At 51.0% G+C, this 19,034-nt stretch overlaps 1 protein-coding gene across 1 annotated transcript in view; it reads left to right on the top strand.

Annotated features, from left to right (window-relative positions):
- The window catches only part of ADCY3 (adenylate cyclase 3), a 105,378-nt gene continuing 86,344 nt past the window's right edge, over nucleotides 1-19,034 (top strand). Inside the window, exons 1-2 of the mRNA XM_011950995.1 lie at nucleotides 1-51; nucleotides 548-1,419. Coding sequence (XP_011806385.1) covers nucleotides 745-1,419 — 675 coding nt within the window. The 5' untranslated portion in view covers nucleotides 1-51; nucleotides 548-744. The remainder of the gene's footprint in view (nucleotides 52-547; nucleotides 1,420-19,034) is intronic.

Below are 19,034 nucleotides of genomic sequence, written 5' to 3'. Positions count from 1 at the left end.
AGCCCTCGCGGGGACCGTCCCGGAGCACGCGGTGGCCGAGTTCCCGCACAGGTAAACGCAGGGGCAGGGCCAGGCTTCCGGGGGGAAGACAGCGCCCTGAGCGTGGGAAGGGGGCCGGATCCGAGCCCGAGTCTCCAAGGGCTTGGTGGAAAAAGGAAGTAAACAGAAGGAAGGCTCAGGAATCCCCAGGATGGTCCTAGTTTCTTTCCGGCACATTTTATTTCCAGCTTCTAAGGACTGGGCCTGGAGGGAATTTAGGTGAGGAAGTCAGGGACTGAGAAAGAAGAGATGACAGACAGAAACCGGGTGCCAGGGATGGAGAGGCGGCTAGGCCCTTCCACAAGCCAGGGACAGGAAATTGAGTGTCTGGCGTGGATAGGACTAAGTGTGCGTGCCGTGGGCGGTGGTGTGAGCCGGGGGTGGCAGGGAAGGCCCTGGATTGGGAGGCTCTTGCAGCAGAGATCCTTTTATGAGGGTTAGGGCGGGTCATGGGGAAACCACAAGGTAGGAGGGAAGAGGTGCTTCTACTCAGCAATGCCCTTTTCAGTTCTAGCTGATGAGTGCTCCCTGTGCCCTGGAAACCCGCTCTGCGTTCCTGCTGGAGGTGGCCGCCCCTCCGCCCCAGCCAAGAAGAGGCTCTTAGCCCTCCCCAGGTCTCAGCGAGCCCTGAGAGGTAGCCCAGTCCAGAGCGCTTCCTCTGATCCCGGTCCGCTTCTCTAGGGCCGGTAGCAGACACCAGCCAGGATGCCGAGGAACCAGGGCTTCTCCGAGCCCGAGTACTCGGCCGAGTACTCAGCCGAGTACTCCGTCAGCCTGCCCTCCGACCCTGACCGCGGGGTGGGCCGGCCCCATGAAATCTCGGTCCGGAACTCGGGCTCCTGCCTGTGCCTGCCTCGCTTCATGCGGCTGACCTTCGTGCCGGAGTCCTTGGAGAACCTCTACCAGACCTACTTCAAAAGGCAGCGCCACGAGACCCTGCTGGTGCTGGTGGTCTTTGCTGCCCTGTTTGACTGCTACGTGGTGGTCATGTGTGCCGTGGTCTTCTCCAGCGACAAGCTGGCTGCCCTCGCCGTGGCTGGAATTGGACTGGTGTTGGACATCATCCTCTTCGTGCTCTGCAAAAAGGGGCTGCTCCCGGACCGGGTCACCCGCAGAGTGGTGCCCTACCTGCTGTGGCTGCTCATAACTGCCCAGATCTTCTCTTACCTGGGCCTGAACTTCACGCGTGCCCACGCGGCCAGTGACACCGTGGGCTGGCAGGTCTTCTTCGTCTTCTCCTTCTTCATCACGCTGCCCCTCAGCCTCAGCCCCATCGTGATCATCTCCGTGGTCTCCTGTGTGGTGCACACCTTGGTCTTGGGGGTCACTGTGGCCCAGCAGCAGCAGCAGGAGCTGAAGGGGATGCAGCTGCTGCGGGAGGTGAGTCCTGCCCACTGTCCCCCTGTGGCGTCCTCTCCAGCAGCACTCACCAACGTGGCACTTGTTGGAGTCGGTGTTTGCTTTGCCTTTGAGTCCAAATGTGTTCTGGGGGCCTCCAGGGCTCTAACCTCCCTCCCTAGTGCCTGCCTTTGCACCCCTGTACCATTGCCCGGAGTCTGCCTGTGCTTGGCCCCAGGGAAAGGAGGATGTCAGGGCACTGGGCCTCAGGGCCACTCTTCACCTGTGCCTAGCCTAAGTGTGTGACAGGAAGGTCCACCCAGGGCTGGTCTTGAGGCAGCATTGTCCTGGCCATTCCCTGTCAGTGACCCTGGCGAGGAGGACCTCCTGTGGGAAGAGGGCTCCTCGATTCCCATCTCTCCCGCAACACTGCCTAGCCGTGTGGACTCAGTGCCCCTTTGCCAAATGGGGATAACATCTGCCCTGCCTGCGTGACACGGTTGTTGTCAGGATCGCAGGCGATTGGGGGAAAGCACGTTAGGATACATGAAGGGCTGCACAGAGGGAAGACGCAAGTGTCCTATTTCCTGCCTCCGGGCAGCTCGGGGTGCCTGGGGAGTTCTATGAAGTAGAGAATGGCAGTCTCCCCACTGAAGGTGTGGTGTGGGCATGCAAATAGGGACAGTCATGCCGGCCACTGTGACATAGGATCTGCTGGTCCTGGAGCGCGTGTTCTACTGGAAGGGGTGGAATTTCGGCCTCAGTTTAACTATTATTTATAGTATTGGGGTGGAATTTCGGCCTCAGCTTAACTATTATAGTATTGTGTTCCCACCAAGTGCTGGGCCCTCAGGGGCTGCAGAGGCCAGGGGACCCGAGGGACAGTAGGCAGTGTGTGTCCCTGGGGAGCCAGCAAGCCGGTGACCAGAGGCGGAGATGTCTGCATCTGGGTTTGATGCCCAGCCTGCCAGCCTTATGCCAATGATGGTCAAGAGAGGCTCCCCACTTCCTGCCCCTGCAGTGCTCTGTCTGGTAGAGACGTCTTAACTCCCACGCCAGCTCTGTTCTGTGGTTAGCGGGGCTGGGGTAGAGTCAGCTCTGAAGCGGTGACCTTCTGGGTATCAGGAGAGGCAGGGCGTGTCCAGAATCCTTGCTGACTGATGTGAGCCTCTAGCAGCCATGGAGGTCAGTGCCTGGGCCCTGGAGACCAGGTGCTATGGGCAGGCCCAGGGTGGACGGACAGAATCTTCCACTTCTCTGCTAATTTCTCCAGTCATGCCTCAGCCTGCTGATTTGATCTAGAAATGGGTAGAGGATGTTAACATAGGCAGGGGCCTGGCAGGGCATCTAGTACAGGCTCGCCATTTTACAGAGGAGGAAAGAGAGCTAGGTGATAACTGGTTCACTGTCACCCAGCACTTTGGTGGCAGAAACAGGACGGGAGCCCAGGCATTGACTTCCAGCCCAGGGCTCATTTGTGTGTGTTCCATGGAGCACCGAGAGCTGCCTGAGAGCAGGAGCTTTGCTTCCCATCCCACCTCCTGGGGACAGTGGCTGTTTGCTGCCCTGCTGTCCCTACCCCAAATCTCTGTAGAGGGGGCTATGAGTTTCTGGTCATCAACTAGGTGGAAACACCAGTCTTGTCTCTTCAGGCCATGCATTAGCCAGTTCCAGGTTCTTTTTTTTTTTTTTTTTTTTTTGAGACACAGTCTTGCTCTGTCACCAGGCTGGAGTGCAATGGCGCAATCTCAGCTCACTGCAACCTCCGCCTCCCGGGTTCAAGGTATTCTGCCTCAGCCTCCCGAGTAGCTGAGATTACAGGCATGCGCCTCCACGCCTGGCTAATTTTTGTATTTTTAGTAGAGATGTGGTTTCACCATGTCGGCCAGGATAGTCTCGATCTCTTGACCTCATGATCCGCCCGCCTCAGCCTCCCAAAGTGCTGGGATTACAGACATGAGCCACTGTGCTGGGGCGCCCCAGGTTCTTTTTAAGCTTAAGGTCTGAGGTCTGGGGATGACTGGTCTCTCTAGCTCCATCTCCTCAGGTGGACAAGGAGCTTATTTTGAGGCTCCTGGAGCTTCCAGGGAAAAGGACTGCAAAGATGTGGCCACAGGGCTGGGCCGGGGCCTGGGTGCCCTACCATGTGGCTGCTTAGAGATCACTTCTAAACTCATGATGGTTTTCCTTTGAGTACTGCTAAGACATAAAACCCTAAAACTTAGCAAACAGAAAAAAAAAAAAAAAGATAGAAATCAAGAATAAAAATATTAGCATCCCAGAGGAGCCTGACCTTGGCATGGAAGTAGTGCCTGGGAGGCAGCTTTGGGAGCAGAGCAGGAGGGGCAGAGGGCTCTCAAGGTCCGATTGGGAGCCTGAGATCGAAGGAGAAGGCCCCAGCTTACAGTGGGCTGTGTTCCAGAAGCTTCTGAGTCACTGGTTGGGACTAATGTGACTTTTTAAAAGGTGCCTGGGTTCCCAGGCCCACCCACCAGAGTCTTCCTCAATTCACAGCATCCCAGAATTTGGCCTCTGAAGACGATGGCAACAGGGCTGGGCATGGTGGCTCATGCCTGTAATCCCAGAACTTTGGGAGGCTGAGGCAGGCAGATCACCTGAGGTCAGGAGTTCAAGACTAGCCTGGCCAACATGGCGAAACCTCGTCTCTACTCAAAATACAAAAATAAGCCAGGAGTGATGGGGCGCGCTTGTAATCCCAGCTGCACAGGAGACTGAGGCAGGAGAATCACTTGAACCCAGGAGGTGGAGCTTGCAGTGAGCCAAGCTCACACCACTGTACTCCAGCCTGGGCGACAGAGCAAGATTCCGTCAAACAACAACAACAACAGCAAACACGGGCTGCAGCAGCCTGCGTTGCTATGGGGAGGGATACCTGGGACAGCGGTCTCCCTGAGCCGTGGCGTGAGGCGTCATTCACCTCCCCTGCTGCTGTTGTCTCCTGGGATGTGGGCCCCATCAAGGATGGGGGGCAGGGGCTGGAGGATAGGATGCAAGAACCAGGGGGCTAGACCCCTCCTACTCAGTGTAGGTCCCAGAACTTTCTCCAGACCCCAGACCCCAGGCACCACCTTTCTCCTGCCCATGTGCTTCCCCTTGTCTTTCTCTCTCCCATCCCCTGTTGGCTCTGGCTGGCAACTCCCTCCAGGGTCGGTGGGGGATGAATGCAGTTTCCCAGTTGGAAGTAGACACCTGGATTTCTGGGGGCTTGTGAGTTTTGTGATTTTGTTGCTGCTGTCACTGGCAGCATGAAGCTTTGCCAATGTCAAAAGTCTTCCTCCTCTGCAGCCCTTATCCCTCCATGCCCATGCGCAGCTCTGTGGGGAAGGACGGAAGGTACACATGGGGCTGCGGCAGCCTGAGAGGTCGGAGGCCAGCCAGACAGCCTGTTCTGGGCTCCTCTCAGGAGGCCGGCGGGTGGGGTTCTGACAGGAAGAGCAGGTGATCAGAGTGTGGGATGGGGTGGGGCTAGGGCCCCATCAGTGCGTTAATAAATGAATATTGCTGAGCAGCATGGGCCTTGCAGCCTGCAAGGTCAGGGGATAAGGAGGGTGAGGCCACCTGACACTCAGGCTGTGCTGGGGTGGGGAGGATGTTCTGGGAGCCACCTTGGGTGGGGAGGGACCTGACCAGTGGTTCTCACGACCCATCCTCTAGCCCCTGCCTGTCCCCCATTCTTTTTTTTTTTTTTTTTGAGACGGAGTTTCGTTCTTGTTGCCCAGGCTGGAGTGCAATGTTGTGGTCTTGGCTCACTGCAACCTCCTCCTCCCGGGTTCAAGTGATTCTCCTGCCTCAGCCTCCCAAGTAGCTGGGATTATAGGCAGCCGCCACCATACGTGGCTATTTTTTTTTGTATTTTTAGTAGAGACGAGGTTTCACCATGTTGGCCAGGCTGGTCTGGAACTGCTGACCTCAGGTAATCTGCCTGCCTTGGCCTCCCAAAATGCTGGGATTATAGGCGTGAGCCACTGTCCAGAGGAGGAAACAGGACAAAACAGAGGGTGATAACTGGTTCACTGTCACCCAGCACTTTGGTGGCGGAAATAGGACAGGAGCCCAGGCATTGACTCCCAGCCCAGGGCTCATTTGTGTGTGTTCCATGGAGCACTGAGAGCTACTCCATGGCTCCCCCATCCCAGGAGGCAGCACAGGCCCAGAGCAGCCAGAAGGGACGGCAGATGGATCAGGAGGAGCTGAAGCTGGCAGTGTTTGCCCATTTCGCTCTCCTGGCCTGGGTCCTGCCCCAGGACCTGTTACAGAATAATTTGCCCTTTACTGCTCTAAACTGCCCCTGGGCTGGGTGAGGAGGAAGGAGGGGGCTGGGCTTAGGACCAGTACCTGCGGGACCAGCAGCCAATGGGTGCAGACAATGGGGAAGGCAGCCAGGATGGTTGGGGGTGGTTGGGGGGCGTGCCTTTAGCATGTGGCAAAGTAGGGACTAGGAACTGCTGACAAATATTTTGTACCCTTACTTCAGAGCAGAAAGGCTATTTGGGAGCAAAATTCTCTCATGGAATGAAGAGCCTGTGAAGACCTTTTTCCACCAAGTAAAACATGAGGAAGCTGTGGATGTGCAGTTTCTTTCACACCTGCAAATTACACAGCAATCATTCACCCAGGGAAGGAACATTTGCTCCTAGGGGCTGGAGGGAGCTGCCATAGGGAGGGTGAGAGGAAGCTGAGGCTTCCAGAGACACCCTGTCTGCAGAAGGCAGGTAGCTGTTGCATGCATCTCACCCGGTTTAATCCTGGATGTTACTGGCTCCATTTCACAGATGAGGGGACTGAGGCTTAGTGAGGTTGAGAGGAGGTAGTGGGGCTGGATTACAGGGGAGGGGTCACCGGTGGGTAAGAAAGGTGGAATGGGGGACTTCCCTGAAAGCCTCTCTTTCTCTGGAACCCAGACATCTGGGCCTCCTCCTCCTTTTCTGGCTGCCCCCAAATGTAATTTTGCTAAGCAACATGACTGAACAGTGTCAAGAGATGGCAGTCCCTAAGGTATAACAGGAGGCACCCCCTTCTCCCCATGGGAATTGGATGCAAAGAGGGGAGAAGCCCATGACGACGTTCCCTGTGGGCATGTGGCCAGGAGTACGTGAGAAAGGCAGGGGGCTGAATTGAAACAGGAGCTGGTGTGGGGTGTGGTGGGCAGGAAGCAGCAGGCCTGGGGGCTTTCAGCCTTCAGGAAGCAGGCTGCGGGGAAAGGCGTGCAGGACACAGGGCAAGAGGAGGCAAACTCAAGCCAGTCCTGGCTCTTTGGCCCTGGGTTCCTCTGCTGACCAGGGGTGGGAAAGAAGCCGTCATCCCTCCATGGAGAGTATGCAAATGTGCATCAGCGGAGGGTCCAGGGAACGGAACAGTGACGACCTGCATAGAAGGGGACTGCAGGGCCATCAGATCCAACTGCATGTGAGGAGGAATAATCAGTCATTGAACATGTAAACAACTTTGCAGAAAATCACCCCTCCATCCTTTCCCCATCGCAGCTTTCTGTGGCCTTTTCTGATCCCCATCTGTGTGTAAACAGAGCTTTCCCAGTTTGTCATCGTCGTGCATATGCAATTTAGGCCCCACCTTTCACCCACATTATTTCCCTGACAGTTTGCTGTGAACATTGGACTCCTCATGTTTATTATTTTAAATCAGCGCTTTATAGTCAGTGGGTATTTCTAGAGAGGAAACGGAAGCCCAGGGCTGGGCCAGTGGTGGGTGACTGGGTAGTTTTATACCCACATGCAGGCATGCACACACACACAAACACGCGCACACATGCTCACTCCTGGGCTTGATCTGCCCAACCTTCTGGGTAAACCCTCTGAGAAATGGAATGACTGGGATGTCAGGGTTATTCACATTCTGTAGTTTCTTCATAAACAAACAGCAAATCCCACGAGGGTGGTCCAACACTGGATTAATATTCCAGCACCGCTGTCTGCCCCCAGCTGCCCCCCCACCAAATTATACATTCTTTTTGTTTTTTCTTTTTTTCTTTTTCTTTCTTCTTCCTTTTTTTTTTTCTTTTTCCCAAATAGAAACAGGGTTTCACCACGTTGCCCAGGCTGGGCTTGAACTCCTGAGCTCAGGCGGTTCACCTCCTCCGCCTCCTAAAGTGCTGGATTACAGGTGTGAGCCCCTGCGCCCAGCCATCACCAAATTACACATTCTTGATGATAGATTCCATGGGTGTGTGCTCTCACCAACACTGAGACTCAGAGACACATCATGCGTAGGTCGAGGCCCATGAGCAGGGACAGTGAGGAGGTGGCTGTGTTTACTGAGCTCTTGCTGTGTTACAGTTTAGTGCCTTCTGGCAAGAGGCAAATATTATTTCCATTTTACAGATCAGGAAACTGAAATGTGTGACGACTGAAATGACTTGTCCAGGGCCACATAGCTAGTAAGCAGTACAGCAGGATTGGAACCCAGGTCAGTAGGATTTTGGAGTTCCTTCTCATTGGAGTCATAAAAGAACCCCTTAGGTGGTGACCAGTAGCTCATGCCTGGAATCCCAGCACTTTGGGAGGCTGAGGCAGGAATATCATTTGAGGCCAGGAGTTCAAGACCAGCCTGGGCAACATAATGAGACCCCATCTTCACACATACGCACACACACACACACACACCCAAAAGATTCAGCTGGGCTTCGTGGTGTGTGTGTGTGTGTGTTTTTTTTTTTGAGTCTGTCACCCAGGCTGGAGTGCAATGGCGTGATCTTGGCTCACTGCAACCTCCACCTCCTGGGTTCAAGTGATTCTCCTCCCTCAGCCTCCTGAGTGGCTGGGATTTCAGGTGCCTGCCACCATGCCTGGCTAATTTTTTTGTATTTTTAGTAGACACAGGGTTTCGCCACAGCAGCCAGGCTGGTCTCGAACTCCTGACCTCAGGTATCTGCCTGCCTCGGCCTACCAAAGTGCTGGGATTACAGGCATGAACCACTGCACCCAGCCTGGTGGTGTGTGTCTTATACAGGAGGCCGGGGAGGAGGATGGCTTGAGCCCAGGGGTTTGAAGTTACAATGAACTCTGATCACGTCACCCCACTGCAGACTGGGGAACAATGAGACCCTATCTCAAAAAGAAGAACCCCTTAGATCTTCCATCAGAGCCTGTTGAGATAGTTCCAACGGGGTTAGGGTTTTGGTTTCTCAACTCACAAGCATTAGAAGGAGCAGTCTGGGGGATGAGGAGGTGTTTATGGGGGCATCTTCAAGGAGCAGAGATGTCTGGGGTGTTGAGTGTTGCAACCAACAGCCCTCGTGCACCTTCTGTGGCTGTAGGAGGTATTGTTACATTATAGGACAGTGTAGTAACTGATGCGCATAATGGTGACCAACTCCTCAAGAAAATATTAAGGCCAGGTGCAGTGGTTCACACCTGTAATCCTAGCACTTTGGGAGGCCAAGGTGGGCAGATCACAAGGTCAAGAGATCGAGACCATCCTGGCCAACATGGTGAAACCCTGTCTCTACTAAAATACAAAAAATCAGCTGGGCATGGTGGTGCATGCCTGTAGTCCCAGCTACTTAGGAGGCTGAGGCAGGAGAATTGCTTGAACCCGGGAGGCAGAGATTGCAGTGAGCTAAGATTGTACCACTGCCCTCCAGCCTGGTGACAGAGCGAGACTCTGTCTCACAAAAAAAAAAAAAAAAGAGAGAGAAAGAAAATATTAAATTACATTTAGTATAAAGTGCAGTGTAGTATCTAAAAACATTTTCCTCGGGAATGGATAACACAAGTTTGAACAAATAAGCATTATATTTGGAAATTCAGTAATGTGGGATGGCTCATTACTCGGTGTTACTGAATAGATGTCCATTTCTTCACCATGTGTTTTAGTTATCCACTGCTGTGTAACAAACAGCCTGGAAACTTAGGGGCTTAAAACAGTAACAGTTTAAACCTGGGCAACATGGAAAATTCTGTCTCTACAAAAAGTACAAAAATCAGCCAGGCATAGTGGCATATGCCAGTAGTCCCAGCTACTCAGAAGGCTGAGGTGGGAGGATCATGAGCCCAGGAGGCTGCCATGAGCCGTGATCGTGCCACTGCACTCCAGTCTGGGCGACACAGCAAGACCGGTCTAAAAAAAAAAAAAGAAAGAAAAAAGAATGACAGTTTATTGTTTCGCATGATCCTGTGGGTTGACTGTTCAGCTGGGTGGTTTTTGTGCTTCACGTGGCATGGGCTGGGGTCACTCATTTGTCCACCTGCACTGTTTCATTCATCTGTGGCATTCAGTTGCGAGCTATGCTGGCACGTTCTAAGAAGCCTTTACCCACATGTCTGGAGCCTCAGAGCTCTTCCTCCTGACCTCTCCATGTGGCTAGCTTGGGCTTCCTCACAGCATGGTGGTCTCAGAAAGTGGAAGCTATCAGAGTTTTTTAAGGTTAGGCTCACCACTATCAGCTACAAGAGGTCAAGGCTAACTCAGATGCAAGAGGAAATTGATTCTGTCTTTTGATGTTTGAGTGGCGTGTGTAAGAGAGGGAATGAATTGATCGCAGCTGTCTTTTGAGGCTGTCTGAGAAACCAGGAGGCACATGGGGGATGCTGGGAAGACGGAGCTAATTAAAGCCATGAAATTGGGTGGGGTCCAAAATACTCTGTGACCATAGAATGCTTCAAAAGTTAGAAATGTGGCCCAGAGCCCAGTGTTGTTTAACTTCATTAAGATATTGATTCTCTGTAGGATCCAATACATCATTTCTAAGATTTTTAGAAAGTTTCAGAAACGGCATTGTACAGAGAGAAATGATGGCTCAGAATTCATATGTATAGACTGTGCTTTGCCTTATTTGGGTGAGAAGTCATTCTCTTACTTCCTCAAGCATGCAGTGGGCCCTGTGTTCAGGACACTGCCCTAGGTGACAGGATGTGTGGCTTAATCATGGACCCCAGCACCAATCCTGCCCTTTTCTCTCTTCAGCTTAGGTTGGCAGCTTGGCTCTGATGCTTATATTCCTTTTCCAGGAGGTGGAGATTTGCATGCGCACAAGCTTCAGAAACACCAGATAGGATTGGGTTTGCATTTAGGGGGATCATCTTGGTGGACCTGAATGAAGCCGATGCGGTGCAGGAGGCTGGTGAGGGAGTCCAGGCGTGGCACCATGAGGGCCACCCACCAGGACGGAAGTAGGGGATGGAGAAGATGAGTTTGGTTTGAGGTGCCCATGGGACATCTCAAGTGGAACTTGTCAGATTGTTCAGTGGAAAGTTAACACCTTCTGTATACCAGACTTTGTACTCAAGATCTGGAGAAGAAAGATCTAGAGTTGCAGATTTGAGAATCATCAGCATTTAAGTGGCACCTAAAACTGTAGGGAGGCTGAGGGGGTGCCTGGGGAGAGTGTGTAGAATCAAAAGGGAAGGGGGCTTAGAACCCAACACATGGGGCAGGCCAGTGTGTGTGTAGGGGGGTCCTCAGCATGGGACATCCATAACCCGCCCCTGCTTCCTGCCTGGACCCATGATTGTCCCAGGTAGCCTGTGCTGGGTAGATTGGCCATTAGGAAGCAGGAAGCAGTGTCTGTCTGATGGTGTTTTGCACAATTGATGTTCTTGCATTGGGGAGACTTAAGCCTAGCCAAGGTGGGGCCATGGTGCCAGGTGAGGGACTGTTTCCCACAGTTCTACCTGGCAAACAAGGGCACGGGAGTGTGACTGTGTTACGTGGTCGGTGAGGGGTGGATAATGTGTATAGAGACACCTTAAACTACAAAGCACTGTGCAGATGCTAGTTATTTCTTTATTACATTTAATCTTGGCAGACCATCTCTGATCTTTGAACTATGAGTGAATCAGACCAAGTTTCTTCATTATCCTTTTTTCATCTCTTTTCTGTGTAATCAACTAACTCTTTTTCCTTATTGTAAAGGGATTATTGTTAAGAATGTTTCAAATTATAAAATGCTGAATAATATTGCAGAATATTGTACTATTCCTTTTCTGTAGGGCATTTGTCTACTTTTTTTTTTTTTGAGAAGGAGTTTCGCTCTTGTTGCCTAGGCTGGAGTGCAATGGTGCAATCTCAGCTCACCACAACCTCTGCCTCCCAGGTTCAAGTGATTCTCCTGCCTCAGCCTTCCCAAGTAGCTGGGGTTACAGGCATGTGCCACCATGCCCAGCTAATTTTTGTATTTTTGGTAGAGACGGGGTTTCTCCATGTTGGCCAGGCTGGTCTCAAACTCCCGACCTTAGGTGATCTGCCCACCTCAGCCTTCCAAAGTGCTGGGATTACAGGTGTGAGCCACCACACTCAGCTCATTTGTCTACTCTTAATTTTTTTATTTTTATTTTTTCTTGAGAAAGAGTCTCATTCTGTTACCCAGAATGAGAGTGCAGTGGCACAATATCAGCTTACTGCAACCCCCGCCTCCTGGGCTCCAGTGATTCTCCTGCCTTAGCCTCCCAAGTAGCTGAGATTATAGGTGCTCACCACCACGCCTGGCTAATTTTTGTATTTTTGTAGCGATGGGGTTTCGCCATGTTGGCCAGGCTGGTCTCTAACTCCTGAACTCAAGTAATCTGCCCACCTCGGCCTCCCAAAGTGCTGGGATTGCAGACATGAGCCACCGTGCCCGGTCTTGTCTACTCTTAATTTATTGATTTTATTTATATGTCACTTGTATTTTATTTACTTGCTATTGTTGTTTCAGCAGGCCCATCCCCTCTCTCCTTTCCCCCTCCTGGCCATTTTCTGTCTGATGCTTCTTTCTTCTTCTGAGCAGGTTTTCAGTCCTTTCTTCCAGGAAATTCCTCTTTGTGGTTCCTAAGGAATTCACTTTGATTAGAAATGAAACTGTTTCTTTCCTTTTCCCCTTCCCCTCCTCAACAGCACTTTCCTTCTTGTAAACAGTAAAGGACATGTTTCAGAAGAAATCTACCCCTCTCTCGAGCTCCATTCAAAACCCCAGCATAAGTGACTGGACTTGAACTTTCGCAAGATTTCCATGGCTGGGGTTTGCTGTTCACATGTCACTTCAGGACTGGTCTCCAGGAAGTGTAGTTTGGTGTCGGCTGTTAGATTTGGTAGTGGAAGACTGCGACAGCTGCCTGTCCAGCTCTCGGTGGGCTCCTGGACTGCCCTTGAGGGCAGTTTCTCACCCAAGGGGACCAGGCCCTGAGGAATTTATCTCCATGAACCTGAATCTTTTCATTTTTATTTTTATTTTTTTGAGATGGAGTTTTGCTCTCGAGTGCACTGGTGCAATCCTGGCTCACTGTAACCTTCACCTCCTGGGTTTAAGTGATTCTCCTGCCTCAGCCTTCCAAGTAGCTGAGATTACAGGCGCATGCCACCACGCCTGGGTAACTTTTTGCATTTTTAGTAGAGATGGGGTTTCTCCACGTTGGCCAGGCTGGTCTCAAACTTCTGACTGTAAGTGATCCACCTGCTTCGGCCTCCCAAACTGCTGAGATTATAGGCGTGAGCCACCACGCCCAGTCTTGAACCTGATTCTGATAAGACAGATTGCTCAAGGCCTGGTCACCAACCTGATCATGGCAGGTGGACCTTCCCACCTTCTCTGGAGGGCGGCGGGGTGGGAGCCGGGAGTGGTAATACCATGTGTGTCAGTTGGTACATATTTGCTGCCAATTCCTAAGAAACCAAATCAGTAATTTCCTGAAGGGGAATCTGAGCAGAGCGCATGCCATGGTGCTGAGAGGGTTGTTCATCCTCCCACGTGGGGCTGGGGGCCGACCCACTGCCCACAGGCACATTTTCTACTGCACACAACCCTGTCATCTGGAGACAGCCCGAGGAGTGGCACACAGCCTCACCCTCCAGCACCTTTTTGCTCTACTCCTGCCTGTGCTTACAGTTTACTTTTCATTGGTGCAGCAGTGAGCGCTCTGAAACACACATTCCCCCTGTAATTGGGCTTGTAGTTGTTAATATCATATTGCCCGTCTCCAGGGACAAATTTGGGATATTCACTCTTTATTTCAGTGAAGAGCCCAATCTAGGGTGGTTCTTTTTTTTTTTTTTTTTGAAAGAGTCTCACTCTCTCGTCCAGGCTGGAGTGCAGTGGCACAATCTCAGCTCACTGAAACCTCCATCTCCTGAGCTCAAGAGATTCTCCAGCTTCAGCCTCCTGAGTATCTGGGATCACAGGTGTGCACCACCACGACTGGCTAGTTTTTGTAGTTTTAGTAGAGATGGGGTTGCACCATGTTGGCCAGGCTGGTCTCGAACTCCTGACCTCTGGTGATCCGCCCACCTCAGCCTCCCAAAGTGCTGGGATTACAGGTGGCATTTCCTATCCCTTCCATTGTGTCTCAGACCTGCTGGCCTCTACAATTACAGCTTAGTGAAGGGACCCTGTGAGTCTTGGTCGACCCTCACCCCGGGTGACTTTCTGCTTTGGACTCTGGGTCAAAGCACTGGCGCCATAGTCATTGGGTTTGAATCACCAGGAGCTCCCCCACTTCCCAGCTGTGCGATCGGGGGTAAGTTATTTAGTCTGCCTGCCTGGTTTCTCCCTCTGCAAAATGGGTGTGATCATAATATCTTTTTCACTGGGATAGGCAGCAGGCACTAGAAATGGTTGTTGCTCTGGCTGTCACTGTCATCGTTGTGATTATTGGCTTTGATAGGAATTTTAGAAAAGCCTGGCCCAACCGCAAGGGAGGGAAGAGCAGCCCCAGGCTCCTTCCAGGATGTCTCAACGGTGCTTGGTGGCTTCAAGCCCTGCCCTTGCCTCCCTGGTTGGGGTGGCCCTGACATCCCTCCCCGCTTGGCCCTACCACCCTATCATTTTTTCCCAACCCCTGACTGGGGTGTCGGACCCTCAGCCCCTGTTTAATAAATACCCATATTCAACTTTCCTAGACCATTTTTGTCTTAAAAAATGCAAAAACACACTTTACAATTATTCACCATTTCCCCACAGTAACTAAGAAAAACCAAACTGTATCTTCCCATCTCTCTGTAGTGATCATGGCTTTGCTTGCTGGACAGGGCTTTGGTTAGTAACTCTAATAATCAGCGAAAAAGCAAAAACAACACAATAGAGGAATGGCTCATGGGAGGCAAAAGAGAAGAAACTGGCCAGGCGCATTGGCTCACATCTGTAATCCTAACACTTTGGGAGGTTGAGGCAGGCGGATTACCTGAGGTCAGGAGTTCAAGACCAGCTTGGTCAACATGATACAACCCCATCTCTACTAAAAATATAAAAATAGCTGGATGTGGTGGTGGGCGCCTATAGTCCTAGCTACTAGGGAGGCTGAGGCAGGAGAATCACTTGAACCCAGGAGGCAGAGGTTGCAGTGAGCTGAGATTGCGCTGCTGCACTCCAGCCTGGGCGATAGAGATGCTGCCTAAAAAAAAGAGAGAGAAAGAGAGAAGAAACTTACAAGCTGGGTCACCATTTTTTTGGTTACCTTCTAAATGTTGGAGAGAATGTGCTTTTCACATGAAGTTCTCCACAGAGACAAAGAATAGTGTACTTTTTTCTTTTTTCTTTCTTTTTTTTTTTTTTTGAGATGGAATTTCACTCTGTGGCCCAGGCTGGAGTGCAGGGGCACGATCTTGGTTCACTGCAGCCTCTGCCTCCCTGGTTCACGTGATTCTCCTGCCTCAGTTGTGGGGACTACAGGCATATGCCACCATGCCCGGCAAATTTTTGTATTTTTGGTAGAGATGGAGTTTCGCCATGTTGGTCAGGCTGGTCTCAAACTCCTGATCTCAAGTTATCTGCCCGTTTGGGCCTTTTGGAAGGGAGGGAAGAGCAGCCCCAGGCTCCTTCCAGGATGTCTCAACGGTGCTTGGTGGCTTCAAGCCCTGCTCTTGCCTCCCTGGTTGGGGCGGCCCTGACATCCCTCCCCGCTTGGCCCTACCACCCTATCATTTTTTCCCAACCCCTGACTGGGGTGTCGGACCCTCAGCCCCTGTTTAATAAATACCCATATTCAACTTTCCTAGACCATTTTTGTCTAGGATTATAGGCGTGTGAGATTAGTGTGGGATTATTAGTGTGGGATTATAGGCGTGAGCCACCACACCTGGTTAGAATAGTGGAATATTGTACTTCTGATCCAAATTTCCCTTCCTTCCTTCCTTCCTTCCTTCCTTCCTTCCTTCCTTCCTTCCTTCCTTCCTTCCTTCCTCCCTCCTCCCTCCCTCCCTTTCTCTCTTTCTTTCTCTCTTTTTTTCTCCCTTTCTCCCTTTCTCTCTCTCTCCCTCCCTTCCTTCCTTCTTTTTGCATTTTGGCAATGGCCTTTCACTTAATATCTTTTCTCTTTATGCTCCGTTTTTGGGAGGAATGAGTGAAGAGTTGGTTGTGGGTGGGAGACATGGTGGAGAAGGCCGCTGGCGTGACTGTAGTGGAGGAAAGCCAGGTGTGTCCTTCCATTCGGTCAGATTGTGTGAGCTGCATGGAGCTCACTTCCTTTCGTATTGAGAACCTGGGGTAGGATGTCCCTGTAGCCCTACATGGCCTCACTTTGTTCCCCTAAGCTTTAGAATCTTTCTCCTCACCAGGGATAATGATGCACAACTCCTGAGGCTTCGAGTTGCATTGAGGGGAGAAAGGGATTGTGGTGCTCCCTGTTCAGCTGGTGCGCTGTCCTGGAGCCCTGCTGTGGTGCCCCCGCAGCCTCGCACCCCTGCTCCCACTCCTCCCCACCCCTCACCCACTTTCCTTCACGATGGCCTAATGGGACTAGTTACAAATAATATTTGCATGGATCTTTGAAGCGCTTTTTATCCCATTATGTCACTTAGTTCTCACACCCACTCTGTGAGGTGGATATTCTTGTCACTGGCATTTTATAGAAGAGAAAGTGGAGGAGGAACAGTGAGGGTGAAGAAGGCGCCCAGCCTCCCCCCGGGAAGCGCAGAGCCGGCTGGTCTCAGGGCCAAGTCTTCCAGATCCAAATGCAGTCAGAAGTCATCTTCTCTGAGGAGATCGAGACAGGTGGTTGTGGTAGTGGTTACACGACTGTGTGTCGGAACATAGAACTGTACACCAAAAAAGCGAATTGTGTTGTACGTGAGAAAAGGCAATAACAACAAAAGATAGATGGTGGAGAGCACAGATGGTCCAAAGATGGCTTCAGTGTACAGTTGACCCTTGAACCACGCAGGCGTTAGGGGTGCTGCCCCCCACACAGTCAACGTCCGTGTAGAACTTTTTTTTTTTTTGGAGATGGAGTCTCTCTCTATCACCCAGACTGGAGTGCAGTGGCGCTATCTTGGCTCACTGCAACCTCCGCCTCCCGGATTCAAGCGATTCTCCTGCTTCAGCCTCCTGAGTAGCTGGGACTATAGGCGCCCACACCACACCCAGCTAATTTTTATGGTGTGATCACAGCTCACTGCAGCCTCAACCTCTTGGGTTCAAGCGATCCTCCTGCCTCAGTCTCCCAAGTACCTGGGACCACAAGTATGTGCCACAACACCCGGCTAATTTTTTGTGTTTTTAGTAGAGATGGGGTTTCACCATCTTGGCCAGGCTGGTCTCGAACTCCTGACCTCAGGTGATCCACCCATCTCGGCCTCCCAAAGTGCTGGGATTACAGGCATGAGCCACCACACCCGGCTGGGAAAATATATTGACTATTCATTAAGTGGAAGTGGATCATCAAAAGGTCTTCATCTGCATCTTCACGTTGAGTAGCTGAGGAGGAGGAGAAAGAGAACGGGTTGGTCTTGCTGTCTCAGGGGTTGCCGAGGTGAAGGAAAATCTGCAAGTGGACCTGTGCAGTTCAAACCCTGTTGTTCAAGGGCCAACTGTGGTGTGGTAAGAGCTATGGTACCTTAACAGACTCTCCGTGGGGCTGGGAGAAGTTGACTTGGATGGGGCACCATGGAACATTTTGGGATGATGGCAGTCTTTCGTATCTTGACTGGGGATGTAGTCACATAGTTGTACATATTTGTCCATACTCATCTAAATATACACTTAAGGCTGGGCGAGGTGGCTCAGGTCTATAATCTGAACACTTTGGGAGGCCACAGTGGGAGGATCGCTTGAGCCCAGGAATTCGAGACCAGACTGGGCAAAATAGTGAGACGTCATCTTTACACAGAATTAAAACATTAGCCAGGCATGGTGGCACACACTTGTGGTCCCAGGCACTCGGAAGACTGAGGCAGGAGGATCGCTTGATCCCAGGAGGTTGAGGCTGCAGTGAGCCGTGATCGCAACACTGCACTCCAGCCTGGGTGACAGAGTGAGACCCTGTCTCAAAGAAAAAAAAAACCACCCAAATATATACACACACACTCACACAGTTAAATGTGTGCCATCTACTGAAGTTCAGTAGATTTTATAAAAAGTCAGTAAAATACAGGAATCACAAGAATTGGGCATACATATATACATTTATATGTATTTTAAATAGCTTGTTTTAATTGAAAACATTTAGCTGTACAGTCATTCACCAATCTTTCATTGAAGGGAAAGTTCTTTCCTTTTTATATAGGTACTCTAGTTGGTATTCCTTATGGCCTTCTTTCCTCCTCCTCCTCCTCCTTCTTCTTTCTTCTTCTGTTTTTTTTAAAGATGGGGTCTTGCTACGTTGCCCAGGTTGGGCTTGAGCTCCTGGGTTCAAGCGATCCTCCCACCTTGACCTCCTGAGTAGCTGGGAGGACAGGCATGAGCCACCAACCCCTCCTATGGCCTTCTTTTGCAGCTGGGATGTGTTGTGTGTAATTTCCAGTTTCCTTAAAGTGGAGTAAGAATTAAAAGTCACTTGGAAGGAACCCGGGTACAGAATCCCCCTAGATTTTTATTACTTTTCTTTCTTTTTGGCCAAATTTTTATTGTCTTGCCTACCTTGAATTCAACAGCAATTTCTTTTAGCTACTCATATTTATCAAAAATTTCCAAAATACTCACTTTACTTTTCTTAGAATCAACGAGCTTTCTTTTGCATCCATATTTTATCTGTTTAGGTTATATTTAATTAAGTTATGTAAATATAATACCAAAAAACAACTGGCATAAACAGGTTTGGGACTAAACATAACTGATTCTTGGAAAATACTCTGAAAGTTGGAGCAGAAATAAATGCATGGGCTTCCTAGAGAGGAGCTTGCCTGCTGCGTGTGTAATGTCAGTTGATTTCTGGAGTTGATGTCTTGGTGGATCCGGTGTCTTGGCTCTGGGGGCTCCAGTGCTATCCTGTGCCCCTGCCCCTTCCTACTCAGCTCTGACCTGCTCCCTCCTTGCTTCCATTCCTGGTTCTTTTCTTTTCTTTTTTGAGACGGAGTCTCTGTCGCCCAGGCTGGAGTGCAATGGCATGATCTCGGCTCACTGCAACCTCTGCCTCCTGAGTTCAAGTGATTCTCCTGCCTCAGCGTCTCAATTAGCTGGGATTACAGGTGCCCGCCACCACGCCCAGCTGATTTTTGTACTTTTAGTAGAGATGGGGTTTCACCATGTTGGCCAAGCTGGTCTTGAACTCCTGACCTCAGGTGATCCACCCGTCTCGGCCTCCCAAAGTGCTGGGATTACATGCATGAGCCATCGTGCCCGGCCCTTTCCTGGTTCTAATTTGTCCACAGGAGGTAATGCACATCTACTTCTTGTTTTCTTTTTTCTTTTTTTTTTTTTTGAGACGGAGTCTCGCTCTGTCGCCCAGGCTGGAGTGCAGTGGCGCAATCTCGGCTCACTGCAAGCTCCGCCTCCT

Source organism: Colobus angolensis, unplaced genomic scaffold, assembly GCF_000951035.1.
Source record: "Colobus angolensis palliatus isolate OR3802 unplaced genomic scaffold, Cang.pa_1.0 Scaffold109, whole genome shotgun sequence".
NCBI lineage: Eukaryota > Metazoa > Chordata > Mammalia > Primates > Cercopithecidae > Colobus > Colobus angolensis.
Note: the sequence above shows the minus strand (reverse complement) of the source record. Positions and strands in the feature narration are given on the sequence as shown.